At 45.4% G+C, this 21,106-nt stretch overlaps 1 protein-coding gene across 1 annotated transcript in view; it reads right to left on the bottom strand.

Moving 5' to 3' along the window:
• Window positions 1-3,789: 3,789 nt before the first annotated feature.
• Window positions 3,790-21,106, bottom strand: part of NKAP (NFKB activating protein) — a gene marked incomplete in the record, with an annotated part of 20,879 nt that continues 3,562 nt past the window's right edge. The window contains 4 exon segments of the mRNA XM_056538281.1: window positions 3,790-4,506; window positions 5,484-5,633; window positions 9,125-9,203; window positions 17,925-18,037. Of these exon segments, the coding sequence (XP_056394256.1) occupies window positions 4,332-4,506; window positions 5,484-5,633; window positions 9,125-9,203; window positions 17,925-18,037 (517 nt within the window).

Genomic DNA, 21,106 nt, shown 5'->3' with positions numbered 1-21,106 from the left:
AATCTTAATCCTTCCAATAGTTATTAGCTTCTGAAGTTTTCCGTCCAACTGCTCAATGATGATGTCATGTCCCGGGAGCTGTGCATGATGAGAGAACTGCACAGCTCCCGGGACGTGAGTCATCAGAGAGCAGTTAGACAGAAAACAACTCAATCCTTCCAATAGTTATTAGCTTCTGAAGTTGAGTTGTTTTCTGTCTAATTGCTCTCTGATGACTCACGTCTCGGGAGCTGTGCAGTTCCTATGGGGATATTCTACCATTATGCACAGCTCCCGGGACGTGACATCATCATTGAGCAGTTGGACGGAAAACTTCAGAAGCTAATAACTATTGGAAGGATTAAGATTTTTTAATAGAAGTAATTTACAAATCTGTTTAACTTTCCGGAGGCAGTTGATATATAAAAAAAAGTTTCGGCCTGGAATACCCCTTTAAGTTGCATTACTGAAATACAATGGACTTTTGCACGATATTCAAATTTTTTGAGTTTCATCCGCATTAGATGGTAATGAAGCAGTTTTTAAAGAATCTAAAATCCCAAATGGCTATAGGGCAACATCTGACTTATTTAGGGTTTTACAACAAAAATGCTCAAAACTACAGTGTGTGCAAGTACTCCGATTCTTAGAATGCCTATAATACCATGAGAATAAGGTTCTATAAATGCTATGGTCTGGCATGTGGATATTCTTCATCCAGACCCAGGTGCATGATGTCCATCAAAGGCAATCAAGAACTTTACACCAAGCAGCTTACTTCTGCTCCTACATGCAATGTATGCCTCTCCTGAAAGACCATGATCAGGGCAAGAGCCTGAAATTAGTCTGTGGGTCATTGATGCCATTTTCTGACATGTAGCAGAATGCAGGTGTATTGTAAAGGGGATACAAAGAAGAGTACAGAAAATGCAATGCATTCACCCAGATTTAATCTTCATGCTTTAAGTAAAGCTGGACGTCCACCAAGCTCTTGGGGCAAGAATCTACAGGTATGTTAGCAGTGCGGTGGGGAGACGTGCAGGGGGAGTGGAGACAACAGGCTGTTTCACTGACGCTTCTTCCAGGAGACCATAAGAAGCATCAGTAAAACTGCCTGCACGTCTCCCCACCGCACCGCTATCATACCAGTGGATTCATGCCCCAAGAGCTTGGTGGACGTCCAGCTTTACTTAAAGCATGAAGATTGAATCTGGGTGAATGCATTGCCTTTTCTGTACTCTTCTTTGTATCTACTTATTGTGGACTGACACATACACGCAGTAGCACTCCCAGTAAGGTATAGTGGTTGTACTGAATATTTATTCATGGCACATTATCTTGCTGTGCCAAGGAGCCATCTATTTGTGTTTCACTGTATTGTAAAGAGACTATCATAAGAAAACTACAAATTGTTTTGTAAGCTTTATATTTACAGTGCTTATCATGTATTAAAAACCTTTATGATTACTTTATTCTATGTGTATTTTTAACATTTCTATATAGGTTTTATGTTGTCTTTATAGTATAATAAAAACCTTTTTTTTCCAAAAGAATAAAAAAAAAATTATATATATATATATATATATATATATATATACACATACATATACATATACATACATATATATACATATATATACATATATATACACACATATATATATATATATACATACACATATATACATACACACACATATATACATATACATACACACATATACACACATATATACATACATATAAAAACCGTATTTATCGGCGTATAACACGCACTTTTTAGGCTAAAATTTTTAGCCTAAAGTCTATGTGCGTGTTATACGCCGATACACCCCCAGGAAAGGCAGGGGGAGAGAGGCCGTCGCTGCCCGCTTCTCTCCCCCTGCCTTTCCTGGGGGTCTAGAGCCCTGCTGCCGGCCCTTCTCTCCCACCCTGGCTATCGGCGCCGCTGCCCGTTCTGTCCCCCTAACTATCGGAGCCGGCGCCCCATTGCCGGCGCCGATAGCCAGGGGGAGAGAAGCGGCGTCGACAGCCAGGGGGAGAGAAGGGGCAGCGGCACCCATTGCCGGCGCCGCTGCCCCGTTGCCTCCCCCCATCCCCGGTGGCATAATTACCTGGGTCGGGTCCGCGCTGCTGCAGGCCTCCGGCGTGCGTCCCCAGCATCGTTGCTATGCACTGCACGGCGCGGCGCATGACGTCAGTGCGCCGCGCCGTGCATAGCAACGACGCAGGGGACTTCTCTCCCCCTGGCTGTCGGCGCCGCTTCTCTCCCCCTGGCTATAGCCAGGGGGAGAGAAGGGCCGGCAGCAGGGCTCTAGACCCCAGGACAGGCAGGGGCAGAGAAGTGGGCAGCGACGGCCTCTCTCCCCCTGCCTTTCCTGGGGGTGTATCAGGGTATACACGCGCACACACGCACCCTCATTTTACCATGGATATTTGGGTAAAAAATTTTTTTTACCCAAATATCCTTGGTAAAATGAGGGTCCGTGTTATAGGCCGGTGCGTGGTATACCCCGATAAATACGGTATATATATATATATATATATATATATATATATATATATATATATATATATATATATATATATATATATATATATATATATATATATACGTCCAAGGAGGAAGACAGCACTAGTCCCTGCTCTTATGCCCGTGACCATCCGGATAACCAGTCCAGATACAGAACATCCAATTGGTATAGGTCACAGCAAAAAGTATGCAGACTCCCAGTTTCAAAAAGGCTGTGGTCTTTATTTAGGTCATCAGCAATGCAACGTTTCGGCTATGGTGTAGCCTTTGTCAAGCATATATATATATTATTTTTTTTTCTCTATCTACACTGATCCAATGTTCCCCACCAGACCTGCTGCGATAACACTGGAGCAATGTAGATAAAGAGAATATATATTTATTTTCTCTACATCCTTCACTGCAGGTATCACTGACATAAGCAGTGATGCCTGCATGTATGATACAATAGTGCTGAGATCAGGATTAGTTGAGCAGCATGTCCTACATGAAAGGATGTAGAACAAGAAGCTCTGTGCAGCGGGGCTGGTATAGTCAAAACCAGCGTTTTTTCTTTGTGCGATCCTGAGCACATCTAAATGTAGAAAAACTCTCCACACAGCATCTTTAAGAAACAATGTGAATTCAAGTAGAAAAAAAGACATGGCCGCACATCTACATGTTGCATTTTGATCTAATTGCTTCTCAGCATAAATTCAAAAACTAACAGGTTGTTAGTATACATTTTGATCAAAAGGTACAAGCCCACTTGCCATTTCACGGCAAACTATTTAGAGTGGGTCCCTAATGTCCCTAGCATTAAGTGGTGTAGCACTGGGCGGCAACCGTCACTGCACCAGTGCCCACAGGGGGAACGACCCACTGGCAGAGCGGCCCCAATGCCACTCAAACCAGTCTATGGGTCGTACCTCCCAACAGACACGGCGCCACGGCAGCAACGGACGTCGCACAGCACCACACCAGTGTGAACAGGGTGTAAAAGCTAGCTCACCATGTGCTCCCAGTCAGACTGGGAGACTGCTAGGAATGAAAAGGCCCTTGTGTAGCTAACTACTACTTATATAGGGTTGGGCTGAGGGGGTGGGGCAGAGTGCAGACACAGGTTAAAACAACAAAAAAAGAGGGGATAGAAAACACAATGGGGGAGATTTATCAAAACCTGTGCAGAGGAAAACTTGCCCAGTTGCCCATAGCAACCAATCAGCTTGCTGTTTTCATTTTTATGAAGGCCTGTGAAAATGAAAGAAGAAATCTGATTGGTTGCTATGGGCAACTGGGCAAGTTTTCCTCTGCACAGGTTTTGATAAATCTCCCCCAATGTTTATTCAAGTAGAAAAAAGACATGGTCGCACATCTACATGTTGCATTTTGATCTAATTGCTTCTCAGCATAAATTCAAAAACAAGTTGTTAGTATACATTTTGATCAAAAGGTACAAGCCCACTCGCCACTTCACGGCCACCTATTTAAAGAAAGAAACAGCCTTGGTGGAAAAAAATAGGCCAAAACTTTTCTCATGAAACCCTCATGAAACAGGTTTCCATCAAGTGCAATACTAAAGAGTTTCTATGGTTCATTAAATATTTTACAGTTTTTTTAATAAGTTATTTAAAATCATTAAACAGACCACATGTTCCCATTATAAATCTTAACAGAACAATAACAGAATAGTCAGAATATTGTATGTGTACAGTAAGAGTCTATATACAAGGAGTTCATGAAGTTCCCATTGGAAAAGAAAACAAGAGCTCCACCGTTTCCTCGATAAGCTTTGAAACGGACTAGAGTGAACACTGTAAAGTCTTGCCCACTGAGATTCTTATTTGTCTTCCTTTCCCTTGGTTTTTCTGTAAACCATCTCCCTGAAACTTGACAAGATCTTATTTTCTCTCTTTCGCCTCTCCTCTTGGTTGAAGGAAGCCAGGGCCCTCTTCTCATCTGCACTATAAATCTGGTTCTCCTTACGCAGACGGACAGCCTCCATACGACGATGCCTTAAATACAGAAAAATATTAACTTAGGTCAGTTTGAAATATTGCAACATGTATTTCCTTAAATACTCAAGGCATTTTGAGAAAAACCTTAGCTATGTCCTCACAATACCCCTTTTTAAAAGCTAAACTCCAAATTGCCTTTGGTATCATTAGTTTTGAACAATGTATACAGGATGTCAGGACGGTCCTCTTCACACTACAAAGACAACCAAGGATGCACCATCACTTAGTGACCACCCTTCTAAACTGTCATCCTGTAGTACTAATGGGGGCCATCCACCAACAAAGCTTATGTGCAAGATGGTTGTGGGTCCATCTATTGAGAATGGGGGCCTCGAGTCTTCTAGTGAAATACAGCCCAATTTATTCTCTATGGGACTGCCGAGCACTGTACTTGTCTGTACTACACTATATTCAGTAGTCCAATAAACAGTGAATTGAGCAACAGTACTCACAAGGGAGTGCCACTGCATTCAGAAGAAAGACTCAAGACCCCTAAATCTTGAGTTCACAGGGAGTCTTCTGTTGTCAACAATGGATTGCCCTGCCAATAATCATCTTTATCTTATATTTCATAGGGCGTAAAAACAAAAGGAGACCAGTTTTGAACCTCCATATAACTACCACCTTAAAACTTACTTAAAATTAGATTATAGATGCAATACTTAGAGGGGTACTCCGCTGCTTAGCATTTGGAACAAACTGTTCCGAACGCTGGAGCCGGCGCTGGGAGCTTGTGATGTCATAGCCCCGCCCCCTCAATACAGCCATCACGCCCCCTCCCATAGACTTGCATTGAGGGGGCAGGGCGTGGCATCATCAGGGGGCGGGGCTATGATGTCACAAGCTCCCAGTGCCGACTCCAGCGTTCGGAACAGTTTGTTCCAAACACTGAGCAGCGGAGTACCCCTTTAATAAAGAAATCAATCAATAATAGTCAGGGGTCCCCTGAGCTTTAGAGAAGTATTAAAACATACCTGCTTCCACTCATGACATAACCAGACTTCTCAAAAGAGGCAATTTCATCACTTGTCAGGCCAATTTCACCTCTCCTTGGGATACGCTTACCAGCCTTTACATACTCTGCCATAGCTGCACCTTCACCGGGTAGCAAAGCATGACCATAGCTGTTTAGAAGAGAAAAAGAAAGATCAACTATGACAGATCATATCATGATTCAGTGACGCATATGCTATGTAATAGATACAGTGTAGTATGAAAACCTCCATTGACTTTGGGCAAATGAAGTGCTTCTGCATTAAAGGCAGGCACATGTCTATGGAAAGATTCTCCTTGACCCTTGTGTTTGGGTTCTGCTCTATTGATCAATTTGTATATAAAATACAGGATACAGTAGTGCCCCCTTGCATTGTATCAGAGCTGCTGGGTGTCCAGAGATCCTGCGCTTTTTTGCCAAGCGCTTCTATCCCAGTCGCACTGCATATAACAGGCTTCATAGACTTTCCCTAGAGTTTTCTCCTGCAGCGAGGAACGATAAAAGGAATGAAGCAATTAGCTGAGCTCTTCACCCTACTTGTTTTCGCAACAATTGAAGGTCCTAGCACCTAGACCGATCACAGCGCTTCACATCACTTTTTTCTTTTCTTAAAGGGGTACTCCCTTGGAACTTTATTTTTTTTAAACCAACTGGTGTCAGGAAGTTAAACAGTTTGCAAATTACTTCTATTTAAAATTCTTAATCCTTCAAGTACTTATCAGCTGCTGTATGCTCCACAGGAAGATCTTTTCTTTTTTAATGTCTTTTCTGTCTGACCACAGTGTTCCCTGCTGCCACCTCTGTCCATGTCCGGAACTGACCAGAGCAAGAGCAAATCCCCATAGAAAACCTCTCCTGCTTTGGACAGTTCCTGACATGGACAGAGGTATCAGCAGAGAGCACTGTGGTCAGACTGAAAAGAACATCTCTACTTCCTCTGTGATATAAAGCAGCTGATAAGTACTGGAAGGATTACGTTTTTTAATTTAGAAATCTGTTTAACTTTCTGGCTCCAGTTGATAAAAAAAAAAAAAAAAATGTTTTCCACTGGAGTATCCCTTTAACCCCTTAAGGACTCAGCCCATTTGGGCCTTAAGGACTCAGACAATTTTATTTTTACGTTTTTGTTTTTTCCTCCTCACTATCAAAAAATCCTAACTCTTATATTTTGATCCACAGACTAGTATGAGGGCTTGTTTTTTGCGTGACCAGTTGTCAGTTGTAATGCCATCAGTCACTTTACCATAAAATGTATGGCACAACCAAAAAAATACTATTTGTGTGGGGAAATTAAAAAGAAAACCGCAATTTTGGAAATTTTGGAAGGTTTCATTTCATGCCGTACAATTTACGGTAAAAATGACGTGTTCTTTATTTGTTGGGTCAATACGATTAAAATGATACCCATGATCACATACTTTTCTATTACTGTTGCGCTTTTAACCAAATTAGTACATTTAAAATCCCCCTATTTTGAAGGCCTATAACTTTTTCATTTTTCCGGTAGCGACGGTATAAGGGCTAATTTTTTGCGCCGTGATCTGAACTTTTTATTGATACCATATTTGCTTATATAAAACTTTTAAATACATTTTTTATTATTTTGTTTTGGAATAAAATGTTATTAAAAAAGCAGCTATTTTGGCTTTTTTTTTTTTTACGTTCACGCCATTCACCGTACGGTATCATTAACATTTTATTTTAATAATTCGGATAGGCATGCATCGATACCAAATATGTATATACATTTTCTTTTTTTTTTCTTTTTACACTTTTTGGGGGTGAAATAGGAAAAATGGGACAATTTACTTTTTTTTCTACTTTTTTTTATTTTTACACTTTAATAGTCCCTTTAGGGGACTATTTATAGCAATCATTGCTAATACTGTTCAGCGCTATGCATAGGACACAGCACTGATCAGTATTATCGGTCATCTTCTGCTCTGGTCTGCTTGGTCGCAGACCAGAGAAGAAGAACCGTTCCGTTGAAGGCAGCGAAGGCAGGTGAGGGGACCACCTTCTGCCGTTTTGGATGATCAGATCGCCGCGGCAGCGCTGCGGGCGATCCGATCATCCATTTTAGTGACCGCTGATGCTGCAGATGCTGTGATCTGTATTGATCACGGCATCTGAGGGGTTAATGGGAGACATCCGCGCGATCGCGGATGTCCGCTATTACCAGCGAGTCCCTGGCTGCTATCAGCAGCCGGGACCTGCCGCGCATGACCCGAGCATCGCTCAGATGCTCGCGGTTACGCATAGGACTTAATGTACATCCTGGTGCGTTAAGTACCAGCTGACCAGGACGTACATTTACGTCCGGCGTCGTTAAGGGGTTAAGGGACAACGACACTAACTGTGGCAAATATAAACTTGGTCCTTTTGTTAACCCCTGAGCCGGGCCATTTTTCACCTTCTAAAAATCATAACGCTTTTAATTTTCTACCTACAGACCCATATGAGGGCTTGTTTTTTGCACAAACAATTTTATTTTGTAATGACATCAATATGTTAACACAAAATCTACGGCGAAACCAGAAAAAAAATATATTTGTGGGGCAAAATTGAAAAAAAACACGGCATTTTGTTTTTGGGGGCTTTCGATTCTATGCAGTGCACTTTTCGGTTAAAATGACACCTTATCTTTATTCTGTAGGTCCGTACGGTCGCAAGGATACCGAATTTATATTAAATTTACTTATTAAAAAAAAAATTATAACTACATGTACCAAAATGTGTATCTTTAAAATTGTCCTCTTTTGACCCCGATAACTTTTTTATTTTTCCGCATACGAGGCTATATGAGGGCTCTATTTTTGCGCCGTGATCTAAAGTTCTTATCAGTACCATTTCTTGTTTTGATGTGACTTTTTGATCGCTTTTTAATATTTTTTTAGGGTATACAAAAGGACCAAAAATAAGCAATTTTGGACTCTGGAATTGTTTTGCTTATACGCCATTGACCGTGCGGTTTAATTACGGTAACTATTTTTATAGTTCAGACATTTATGCACGCAGCAATAACACATATGTTTATTTTTATTATTTTTATATATTTTTTATTTGGAATTTGGGAAAAGGGAGTGATTTAAACTTTTAGTATGGAAGGGGTTAATTCACATTTATAATTTTTTATATCTTTTTTTGTCCCCATAGGGGACTATTACATGCAATCTTCCGATTGCATACACTGAACAATGCTATGCCATAGCATAACATTGATCAGTGTTATGGCGCTCTGCTGCTCCAGCCTGCTAAACAGGCATGGAGCAGCAGATCACCGATCGGATGGCAAGGAGGCAGGTAGGGACCCTCCCCCGTCCTTTTCTGCTGTTCAGGATGCCGCGATTTCACAGAGAAGGTCCCAAACAGCTTGACTGAGCTGCCAAAACAGTTTACTTGCACTTTAGACACGTCGATCAACTTTGATCGACACTTCTAAGGGGTTAATGCCGGGTATCACCGCGATCGACGATGTCTGGCATTAGACACGGGTCCCAGCCGTTGATGGCCGCCGGGACCACCCTGCTACCCCACGTCATAGAAGGGGAGGGGGACCAGGTCCCCAACAGGTTAAAGGCTGACCTTCAAATTAATAAAATAAACAACATGTAGGCTTACTTTAGTGGTTTATCATCCTGGGACAAATGTGTTAGTGGAGCTTCAGGCCCAACAAATTCCATGTCATCAGGATTAACCTCTGTGGGGAAATAAAATCAATGTATTTATTATTTGTCTTATATAAGGCAGCATAAACTATATTATTCCTGCTTTCATTCAAAAACTATATTCCATTCAAATATGAAAAAGCTGGGAGCTAATTGATCAGCAATTTCCTATCAGAAAACCTGTGTTTTTGCTTCCTTACTGTTAAAAAGTAGATTTTTATGCTTACCATAAAATCTATTTCTCGGAGGATCAATTGGGGGACACAAACTGTGGGTATACGCTGCTGCCACTAGGAGGCTTGACACTAGGCATCAAGAAAAGTCAGCCCCTCCCAGCAGGATATACCCGCCCAGAGGCACCTGAGCTAATCAGTTTAGTCCCAGAACAGTAGGAGGGGACTGTCAGGCAAGAAAAAAAAAAAACAGTAACTGTCCGAGGAAACCACAGAATAAAGATTTACTGAAAACACCCTCGGACAGGTAACCAAACCAGGAACACCAGAATAAATGGGTGGCTGCTGTGTTCTCCAATGGATCCTCCGAGAAAGATCTTACGGTAAGCATAAAAATCTACTTTTCTCGATCAGCTCCATTGAGGGAGACACAGACCGTGGGACATACTAAAGCAGTCCCCGGGGTGGGTACATTTTAACTTAGGTGGAAGGCTGGACCACAGCTGCCTGCAACACCTTGTGACCCAGACTAGCATCAGAAGATGCAAAGGTATGTATCTGGTAAAATTTCGTAAAAGTGTGCAAAGATGACCAGGTGGCCGCCTTACAAAATTCGCAAGGCTGAAGCCCTGTTGTGGAGAGCCCAGGAGGCTTCGACAGAACGAGTGGAATGAGCTGAGACCCTGAAAGTAGGAGTCTTTCCCTTGCAGCGGTAAGCTTCCAAAATGGCAGAACGGATCCACCATGAAATAGTTGCCTTCGAAGCAGGAAGCCCCTTTACGATGACCCTCCATAATCACAAAGAAGTAGTCACACTGGCGAAAAGAAGAAGTGACTGAGAGGTAAATCCGAACAGCCCTTACCACATCAAGCCCATGAAGCAAATGTTCCCTGGGATGAGACGGAGCAGGACAAAAAGACGGAAGGACGATGTTCTCATTTTAGGTGAAAGGCGGCTACCACCTTACGTAAAAAGGATGGAACTGGATGAAAAACAACCTTGTCCTGGTGTTAGACCAGGTAGGGAGAGCGGAAGGAGAGGGCTGCCAACTCCAAAACCTTCCTAATAGAAGTGACCGCAATGAGGAAGGCCACTTTCCAGGAAAGGAGACTAAGAGGAACGTCCTTGAGAGGTTCAAAGGGAGTACCCTGCAGGGCACTGAGAACCAGATTTAGATCCCAAGGGGGAGTAGGGGAACTGTAAGGTGGGGCTGTGTGAGCCAGACCTTGTAGATGTGAGGATCAGATGCCAGGGGATGTGCTGAAAGAGAATGGAGAGAGCTGAAACTTGCCCCTTAAGGGAACTGAGAGCCAAGCGTTGTTCCAGCCCCGACTGTAAAAAGGAAAGAAGTGGTGGGAGAGAGAACGTAACTGGAGAAAAGGAGTGAGATTCACACCAACGAAAATAAGACCGCCATGTACGGTGGAAAATCTTCGCAGAGGAGGGTTTGCACTCCCTGATCATAGTGCAAACTATTTGAGGAGAGAACCCCTGGCCCTCAGAACCACGGTCTCAACCTCCATGCCGTCAAATGCAGCGACTGTAAATTGGGGTCAACAACAAATCCACTTGAGGAAATAAATCCCCTCAGGGAGTAAACCCTGACTAAAGAACCCCTCTATAATTAAATATAACTTTTAAATCACACAATTAGAAAAACTAAAGAGTGTTGTGCATATTAGCCACTAGATGGCAGTGGTGCTTTAAAAATATCAATGCTGTGCACAATGAATTCTTGTCAATAGAAATATAGTGTCTGCGTACAGACTACACAATAATTTCAATATTCTTAATGTTTCGCCATTAGTCAATGGCTTTTGATAAAGCCATTGACTAATGGTGAAACGTTAAAGGAGAACTCCAGAACATAAAAATTGTCCCCCATAGTGCCGGCAGTAAAAAAATAAAGATGTACATACCTTCCTCCGCTCCCCCGGGGCCTCCGGTAACCGGCTCCGGTCTCCGCCACGAGCGATCCACTGCCTGGTTGCCGGTGGTCGGATGAATCATACTGCGCTCAGCCAATCACCAGCCGCAGCGAAGTCAGACTTGGCCGCCGATAGGCTGAGCGGCAGTGTGAAAACGCTTCAGGACACAATTCTTCACTACACCGACACCTGCGGCCGGGGCCGAAAACGTCACACTGCCGCTCAGACTATCGCCAGCCGAGTCTGACTTCGCTGCGGCTGGTGATTGGCTGAGCGCAGTATGATTCATCTGACCACCGGCAACCAGGAAATGGATCGCGGCAGAGACCGGAGACTGTTACCGGAGGCCCCGGGGGAGCGGAGGAAGGTATGTACATCTTTATTTTTTTTACTGCCGGCTGTATGGGGGACAATTTTTATATTCGGGAGTTCTCCTTTAAGAGGAGAGGTTCTCATGTTTGAAGAGACCACTCGCCGGGGTAGGCTGAGGAGCGGCTGAAATAGTACGCCTCCCAATTTTTCACCCATGGTATGTAAATTGCAGAGATGGGAGGGAACTCTGAGCTCCGCCCAGAGAAGGATCTTGGAGACCTCAGCCATTGCCGCTGAGCTGCGTGTGCCGCCCTAGCGATTGACATACGCCACAGCTGTGGAGTTGTCCGACTGGACACGAACAGGATGGCCCTGGAGAAGGTGCTCCCAATGGCGGAGGCAAAAGGTATATTGCCCTGAGTTCCAGGATGTTGATGGGGAGAAGAGCTTCCTGGGAGGACCAAAGGCCCTGGACTGTCCGTTCCCTGAAGACTTCTCCCCAACCGCTGAGACTGGCATCAGTCGTGATGACCTGCCAGTGGAGGGGCAGAAAGGATCACCCCTGATGAAGAAGAGGGGACCGAAGCCACCACAGGAGGGACTTGCGAGTCCTGGAAGGAAGAATGATCCTGTGATCGAGGGATAGCGCAGACTTGTCCCACCGGGACAGAAGATAAATTTGAAGAGGGCGATAATGAAACTGGGCGAAAGGAACGGCTTCCATGGCTGTCACCATCCGACTCAGGACTTCTATGCAGAACAGAATGGAAACTGGAACAGGACGTCGAAGAATCCGAACTCCTGATAAAAGAGCAAGGCGCTTGTCCGGTGGAAGCTGAACCCAGGCGGTCGCTGTGTCGAACTTGAGTCCCAGCAAGATTTGTGCCGGGGCGCGCAGTGGTGCAGGCAGGACAAGTGGGTTCAGCAGAACCACAAGGCATTTTAGTTTTGCAGCCCACACAGGCATAATAGGGGACCAGGGCCACAGGGACCTATCTGGAGTGGGGGTCAGTTCTGGGTTCAGACATAGTGCAAGCAAAAGTAAAAATGGAGCAGTCTCACCCGGTGTCTGTGTCCCTCAGGAAGAGAAGAAGCAGGCTGTGTGAAGAAAAGCCGGTCAGGAGAATAAGAAAGAGAGAGAAAGTGAAAAAAGAAAGAGAGAAAGAGAAAAAAAGAGGAAAATGGAAAAAGAGGAGAGAGAGACCCCCAATAAGGAGATTTTTTACATTTACCGTAAAATCTTTTTCTCAGAAGCTCCATTGGGGGACACAGGAACCGTGGGTATATCTTGCTGACACTAGGCATACAAAAAAAAGAAGTCGGCCCCTCCCAGCAGGGTATACCACACCTACTGCCTTAGAGACACTCAGTTTTAGTCCCAAAGCAATAGGAGGAACCGAAAAAATACAGAGTCCGAAGGGAGCCCAGTCAAAACAAATGAACCAACAGACTGACAGGCGACCGACTCTCAGACCACAACTAAAAACACTGGGTGGGAGCTGTGTCCCCCAATGTAGCTTCTGAGAAAAAGATTTTACGGTAAGTGTAAAAAATCTCCTTTTCTCATTCAGCTCCATTGGGGGACTCAGGAACCGTGGGACGTACCAAAGCAGTCCTCGGGGTGGGAAAAACAATGCAACCCGGAATCAAGCGGACGGCAGAGCCACCGCTGCCTGCAAAACCTTACGCCCTAAAGAGGAGTCGGCGGAAGCAGAAGTGTGCACTTGGTAAAACTTGGTGAACGTGTGCACCGAAGACCAAGTAGCCTCTTTACACACCTGTAGGGCCGAAGCCCTGTTAAAGACTGCCTAAGAGGCCCCCACAGAGCTAGTGGAGTGAGCCGTAACCCAGAAGGGAGGATCCTTCCCCTTGGAACGATATGCTTCAGAAATGGCGGACCGGATCCACCTGGAGATGGTGGCCTTAGAAGCCGGCAAACCCGTGCTTCGGCCCTCCGGAAGGACAAACAGCGACTCCGACCGTCGGAAAGAAGAAGAGGTGGCCGAAAGGTAAATCCGTAAGGCCCGGACCACATCCAGATTGTGGAGAGAACGCTCCTCAGGATGGGACGGAGCAGAGCAGAAGGAAGGAAGGAAGAACGATATCCTCGTTCAGATGAAAAGACGAAACCACCTTCGGTTGAAAGGAAGGAATCGGCCGAAGCACTGCCTTGTCTTGATGAAGAATCAGGAAGGGAGGTGGACAAGAGAGAGTTGCCAATTCCGATACCCGTCGGATCGAGGTCACAGCTACCAAAAAAGCGACCTTCCAAGAAAGGAAACAAAGAAATGTCACCGATAGGCTCGAATGGAACGGATTGCAAGGCACTCAGGACCAAATTCAAGTCCCAAGGGGGAGTAGGAGACCTGTAGGGAGGAATCTCATGAGCTACCCTCTGAAGGAAAGTGCGAACCGATGAGTCGGAAGCTAGAGGCCGCTGAAAAAGAATAGACAGCGCCGACACTTGACCCTTGAGAGAACTAAGAGCCAAACGCATTTCAAGACCCGACTGCAGAAACGCCAGAAGGTTCGGCAGAGAAAAACGAACCAGAGAAAGAGAGCGGGCCTCACACCACCAAAAATAAGCCCGCCAAGTCCTATGGTAGATTTTAGTAGAGGATGGTTTACGCGCCCTGAGCATAGTGCGAATAACCCCAGATGAGAAACCGCGAGCCTTCAATACCACGGTTTCAACCGCCACACCGTCAAAACGCAGGGGCTGAGAATTGGGGTGGCAAAGAGGACCCTGAGAAAGAAGATCGAGGCGATCTGGCAGCCGAAAGGGAACGTCCGCCACGATCCGAACCACGTCGGCGTACCAAGAGCTGCGGGGCCAATCCAGAGCCACTAGGATGGCCGATACGCCTTCCGCCTCGAGTTTCCTGAGCACTCGGGGAAGTGGCGGAAACAGGTAGGGGAGAGTGAACCAGGGAATGACGAGGGCGTCCGCGGCCAGAGCCAGAGGATCTCTGGACTTTGCCATGAAGGTTGGAACCTGCCGATTTAGGCTGGATGCAAAGAGGGCCACGTCTGGAGTCCCCCAACGACGGCAAATGGACTCGAACACCTCCGGGTGAAGGGACCACTCCCCGGGATCGGGAGAGGAGCGACTTAGAAAGTCCGCTTCCCAGTTGTCCACCCCCGGGATGTGGATCGCTGATATGGAGGGAACCATGCGCTCCGCCCAGATCAATATCTTGGACACCTCGGTCATGGCCGCACTGCTGCGAGTGCCTCCTTGGCGGTTGACATACACCATGGCCGTGGCGTTGTCCGACTGAATGCGAACTGGGCGACCCCGAAGAGGAGACTCCTAGTGCCGGAGAAAAAGGAAGATTGCCCGGATCTCTAGGACATTGATAGGAAGCCTGGCTTCCTGAGGGGATCATCGGCCCTGGACCGTCCGGTCCAGGAGAACACCCCCCCCCCAACCGAGGAGGCTTGCATCCATCGTAAGAACCAGCCAGTGCAACGGTAGAAACGAGCGGCCGCTCTGAAGGAGGGGTGAGTGGAGCCACCAAAGAAGAGACAGACGAGCCGAGGTGGGCAGACGGATCCGGTGATCCACGGACAGGGGGGGATCCGTCCCAGAAGGACAGAATGGCCCACTGAAGTGGACGGCAACGGAACTGTGCAAACGGAACAGCCGTCATGGCCGCCACCATTCTGCCCAGTACTGCCATGCAGGCACAAATGGACACTGGATGCGGGCGTCTCAAGTGACGAACGCCGGACAGCAGAGCACTCTGCTTGTCCGGAGGGAGGAAAACTCGGGCGCTCCCGGTATCGAACCGGAGGCCCAGAAAGACCAGAGACCGGGAGGGAGAAAGGTTGGATTTCTCCTGGTTGATCAGCCACCCGAAGCTGGTTAGGGTCAGCTGGGTGATTAGGAGACTCGCCTCGTTCTGGATCCGGGACGGGGCCTTGATAAGCAGGTCGTCCAGGTAAGGAAGGACAGACACCCCTGGGACCTGAGAATGGCCATGACAGCCGCCAGGACCTTGGTAAAAACCAGGCCGGCCAGGGCTGTGGCCAGGCAGAAGGGCAGAGCCGCAAATTGAAAGTGACCCTGCGGAACGGCAAAACGTAGAAAACTTTGATGAGGAAAAAAAAAATAATAAATCGGGATGTGGAGATACGCATCCCGAATGTCCACTGAAGACAGGAATTCGCCCTGATCCATGGATGCCACGATCGACTGTAGCGACTTCATTCGGAAGTGGCGAAGATGTCGATTGAGGAGTTTTAGGTCCAAAATCGGACGGGCTGAACCCTCCTTTTTGGGGACAACGAAGAGGTTTGAATAGAAACCCTTCAACGGTCCTGAGATGGAATGGGCACAATGACACCCTGTTGCAGCAGAGTGCGAATGGCAGAATGAAAACCTGCAGCCAGAGCAGCTGAGCGAGGAGGCCGGGACCGAAAAAAACGATCCCGGGGAAAAGAAGCGAACTCTATTCGGTAACCGTCGGAGATGACGTCCCGAACCCAAGAGTCCTGGACTTGCGCCAACCAGATGTCCCAAAAAAGAAGTAAGTGACCGCCCACCCGAGACGGAGTCCCAGGTGGCGCCCCTTCAGGTCGAGGAAAGTAGTGTCAGCAAGATATACCCATGGTTCCTGTGTCCCCCAATGGAGCTGAATGAGAAAAGCGCGCAGAAGCGCTATAGGGCCGGAATCCCCACCAGCGGGAAGTGGGCGGAGCAAAAGTCAGTGAGGAGAACGTGTCGCGGCCATCATTAAAAAACCCTCTGAATGCCGTGTATACTAAAGAAAGTGCGGCCAGGAGAAAGGAGAGCTATCGTCCATGCACGAACAGCGCGGCCGACAGAACAGAAGCACTGGCCGATGCGAAAATATGCCGGGCGAATGCGCACAAAGCAGGCGCCAAGCAGGGCTGTGAAAATGCCCTTAATGTAAAAGCACATATTGAAATGTCTTGTACCACTGTTTCTGTCCCCAATGTTCAGAATGGCCAAGCAGAAGACTATCCCCAGAGTGAAAAAAAAGGAGTGGGCTCCAAATAGGGGGCTACAGAGGTTTAGAATCCTGAGAGGGGCTAGAAACCTGAAAAGAAAAGGAGAGACATAGTCACCTAGTCCTTAGAAAACTTACCTAATCAAGTCTTCAGTCAGCTAGTAAACACCTGCATCATGCGGGGCTGAAACAGCGAGATGAGCAGGGAAGGTAGGGGGACCCGGACCCAGTGGTACAACCCCAGGTGCTGACCGGTGACGAGAAGGGGTGCATAACTCGATGCCTGTGCCCCTTCTTCACAAATGAGGAAATAAAGAACTGACACCCCACCAAAAGAGAGAGAAGTAAAAGGGAGAGAAAATTCTAACTATACGTCCCTAATCTGAAAAATAAGCGACCAGGTCTAGAAAACTCCAGACCTGTGTCTGCCTCCTACTGACACCAAGCTAAAAACTGATTAACTCCGGTGCCTGTGGGCGGGTATATCCTGCTGGGAGGGGCAGACTTTTCTTGTTGCCTAGTGTCAAGCCGCCTAGTGACGGCAGCATATACCCATGGTCTGTGTCCCCTAATGGAGTAGATTGAGAAAGGGGTATATTTAGCCAGTCACCGAGGACAGTCACTGAGGCTGCAGTGTGTTCGAAACATCAGCACAACACAGAGAGAGCATGTCATTGGGGGGGGGGGGGGGGTTGTTGTGTTTAACAGAGGTACAAGGCTTATTTACAGCTGTCACTTAAATCAGAATGCCCCTTTAAGTAATATTTTTATAATTGAACATTAAATACTTATAGAATAGAAATACAGACTTAATATTGCTATACATTTTACATCTGAATTTGAAAAATATGACTTTATTTGGCATTTGTAGGAAATATACATTCACTGGTCACTATATTAGGTACACCTTGCTAGTACCTTGCTGTGACCCCCTGTTGCGTTATACTTTTTACAAGGTGCTGGAAACATTCCTCAGAAATTTTGGCCCATATGGACATAATAGTATCACACAGTTCCTCCATATGAACATGATGACATCACACAGTTGCTGCAGCTCTGTCAGCTGCACATCCATGATGGGAATCTCCTGTTCCACCACATCCCAAAGGTGATCTATTGGATTAAGATCTGGTGACTGTGGAGGTCATTGTTGCCATATGATTGGCTGATTAGCTATTTGACAATCAGTAATTCAACAGGTGTACCTAATAAAGTGCCTAGTGTATGTGTACACATGCTTCCAGGAAGTAGGACGATGTGTAAGGCAATGCAACCAATAGTAGGCAATATTAACCCCCTTCTGATGCCGTTCATTTTCTTTTCTGTGTTCCTGGGCTTAAAAAATGTGATCTAAAACACCTACTTGTTCTCTCTATCCAAACATCTTCCTGTATCTGGTCTTCATCTGATTCTTCACTACTTGAATCACTGGACTCTTTTCTGGTCTTCTTGCTTCTCTTTTTCTTAGATTTCTTTCTGTAAAAAAGTATTTACTCAAGTCATAGTCAGGTCAACCTCTTTTTTGAGTACATAAAGAACGCAGATTCCATCATTTCAAAAAACAATCATGAAAAAAAGTCAAGGAGATATCAGGACAAAAGTGGTAAAAAGAAAAACTTAAATAAGTTACCATTTATGAGCACATATGTGGTTACATCTCACTAAATATGCAGGGGTTAAAACGTGTTGTAGAGAATTCACACTAAGTTGGGCCACACATTGTCCACCTATAGGACCATAGACTACATATATAAGAATGAGAAGGGGGAGGGAAGGAGAAGGGGGAGGGAGGGAGAGAGAAGGAGAGAGAAGGGGGAGGGAGGGAGAGAGAAGGGGGAGGGAGGGAGAGAGAAGGGGGAGGGAGGGAGAGAGAAGGGGGAGGGAGGGAGAGAGAAGGGGGAGGGAGGGAGAGAGAAGGGGGAGGGAGGGAGAGAGAAGGGGGAGGGAGGAGGGAGAAGGGGGAGGGAGGGAGGGAGAAGGGGGAGGGAGGGAGAAGGGGGAGGGAGGGAGAAGGGGGAGGGGAGGGAGGGAGAAGGGGGAGGGAGAAGGGGTGAATACGGTAATGGAGCAGGACATTGAATACAGAAAAAAAAGACAATCCGGCGCAGGTTTATAACACGTTTTGATAATGAGATAAGAAGCTCAAATCTACATTAAATCCTTTGTTTTGGGAATCAATGTTCAAATGTCTGTTTCTTATTTTTTTTTTAAGTTTCCTTTCAGTATCTTTATTTTAAGGTCATGTATGGAATGACCTGTTTTGGTAAAATGGTGTTCAACTGGGGTTGCAATAGTCTTTTTTTTATGGTTGTTGATGGACGATCTGTGTAGGTTCATCCTTTTATTGAGTTTCTGGCTGGTTTTTACCAATGTAACATCCTATGTCACACTTGGTGCATTGTATCATGTAGACCACATTCTCAGTTAGGCTGGGTTCACATTACATTTTAAGCAATACGGGACCGTATACGGCTGGGGGAGCGAAAACCGGGCGCTCCCATATCCCGTCCGTATTCAGCCCGTATGTTTTAGGTCAGGTGGGAAAACCGCATAGGGGGCAAAAATGAGCCAAAAAAATGAGTCAGCGTTTCACTCCGGACGGCTCATTGAAATTAATTACATACGGGCCAGATACGGCAGGGGATACAGGAGCGTTGTTTGAATCAACTGGAGCCAGAAAGTTAAACAGGTTTGTAAATGACTTCTATTAAAAAATCTTAATCCTTCCAGTATTTATCAGCTGCTGTTATGATCCACAGGAAGTTCTTTTCTTTTTGAATTTCAGATTTACAAATCTGTTTTAACTTTCTGGTACCAGTTGATATAAAAAAATGTTTTCCAGGGGAGTACCCCTTTAATAGATGAGACTGAGAAAAGGGGGGGAGGGAGGGGGAGCAGGGGAGAGACTGGTAATTAAGAAGGACATAGTGAGATACAAAAGAGATTATCAAAACTTCTTATAACCTGTGCTGGATTCTCTTTCGCATCTCACTTTGTCCTGCTTAATTACCAGTCTCTCCCCTGCTCCCCCTCCCTCCCCCTTTTTCTCAACCTTATCTATTAAGTCTATGGGGGAGATTTATCAAAACCTGTGTAGGGGAAAGTTGCCCATAGCAACCAATCAGATCGCTTCTTTCATTTTTAACAAGGCTAGAGATGAGCGAACTTACAGTAAATTCGATTCTTCACAAACTTCTCGGCTTGGCAGTTGATGACTTTTCCTGCGTAAATTAGTTCAGCCTTCAGGTGCTCCGGTGGGCTGGAAAAGGTGGATACGTTCCTAGGAAAGAGTCTCCTAGGACTGTATCCACCTTTTCCAGCCCACAGGAGCACCTGAAAGCTGAACTAATTTATGCAGGAAAAGTCATCAACTGCCGAGCCAAGAAGTTTGTGACGAATCGAATTTACTGTAAGTTCGCTCATCTCTAAACAAGGCCTTTAAAAAATTAAAGAAGCAATATGATTGGTTGCTTTGGGCAACTGATCAACTTTTCCTCTGCACTTGTTTTGATAACTCTCCCCCTATGTTCCTATAGCAGGACAATTTATGGCCTCAGTGTGAATTCTCCACATCTATTGTCTTAACCCCTGCATATTTGTGAGATGTAACCTGTGTCTCCTGCTTGTGAGCTTAGATTTGCTTTGGACTTGATAAAGGGAGGAATCCTGAAAGCTTCTCTCTACAAAATGCTGTTAGTCCAATAAAAAAAGGTATTACAAGATACTGCAACATTTTTTGATTTTGCATCTGCATCACTGGACTAATATGGCTACTTAGACTTACTATATAAAATATATACACACACACACACACGCTAACCATGACTCCACAAGGCATCCCAGCTGATTTGTAAAAAAAGAAATTATATATATATATATAGATAGATAGATAGATAGATATAGAGAGAGAGAGAGAGAGAGAGAGAGAGAGAGAGAGAGAGAGAGAGAGAGAGAGAGAGAGATGAGAGAGAGAGAGAGAGAGAGGAGAGAGGAGAGAGAGAGAGAGAGAGAGAGAGGAGAGGAGAGAGAGAGAGAGAAGAGAGAGAGAGAGAGAGAGAGATATATATATATATATATATATATATATATATATATATATATATATATATATATATATATATATATATATATAATAATGAAATTGGACCCACAAACAGTCTCTGAAAATCAAGGTGCTTTTTGGTTTGCTCTGCAATTGTTTCCTGTGTGAGGAGCAGCTGGCAGAGCTGAGCAGGTCACATGGTTAGAGAAGCAGTGAATACAGATGAGGAACAATCACACACTGAATTGCTCTCTAAGATCAGAGGAAAAAGGAGTGTGACATTACAAAGTGACCTGTAATTTACTGTAGATGACAGTCATGTGTGATAAGTACTGCTGGACTTCCTGCCATGAGGAAAAGCTGCACTTGCACATTACAAAGCAGGGTGTATTGAGTTAGTATGGCAGCACATGCTGTTCCCACAGGTCCATAATAAAGACACGTAGGTGCTTTGTGGTCCTGTATGTTGCCTCTGTGATTAGATGGAATATGCAACAAAACTT

Source organism: Hyla sarda, chromosome 9 (assembly GCF_029499605.1).
Source record: "Hyla sarda isolate aHylSar1 chromosome 9, aHylSar1.hap1, whole genome shotgun sequence".
NCBI classification, from domain to species: Eukaryota; Metazoa; Chordata; class Amphibia; order Anura; family Hylidae; genus Hyla; species Hyla sarda.
The sequence above is the reverse complement of the archived record's forward strand: the minus strand, read 5'-3'. Positions and strand labels throughout refer to the sequence as shown.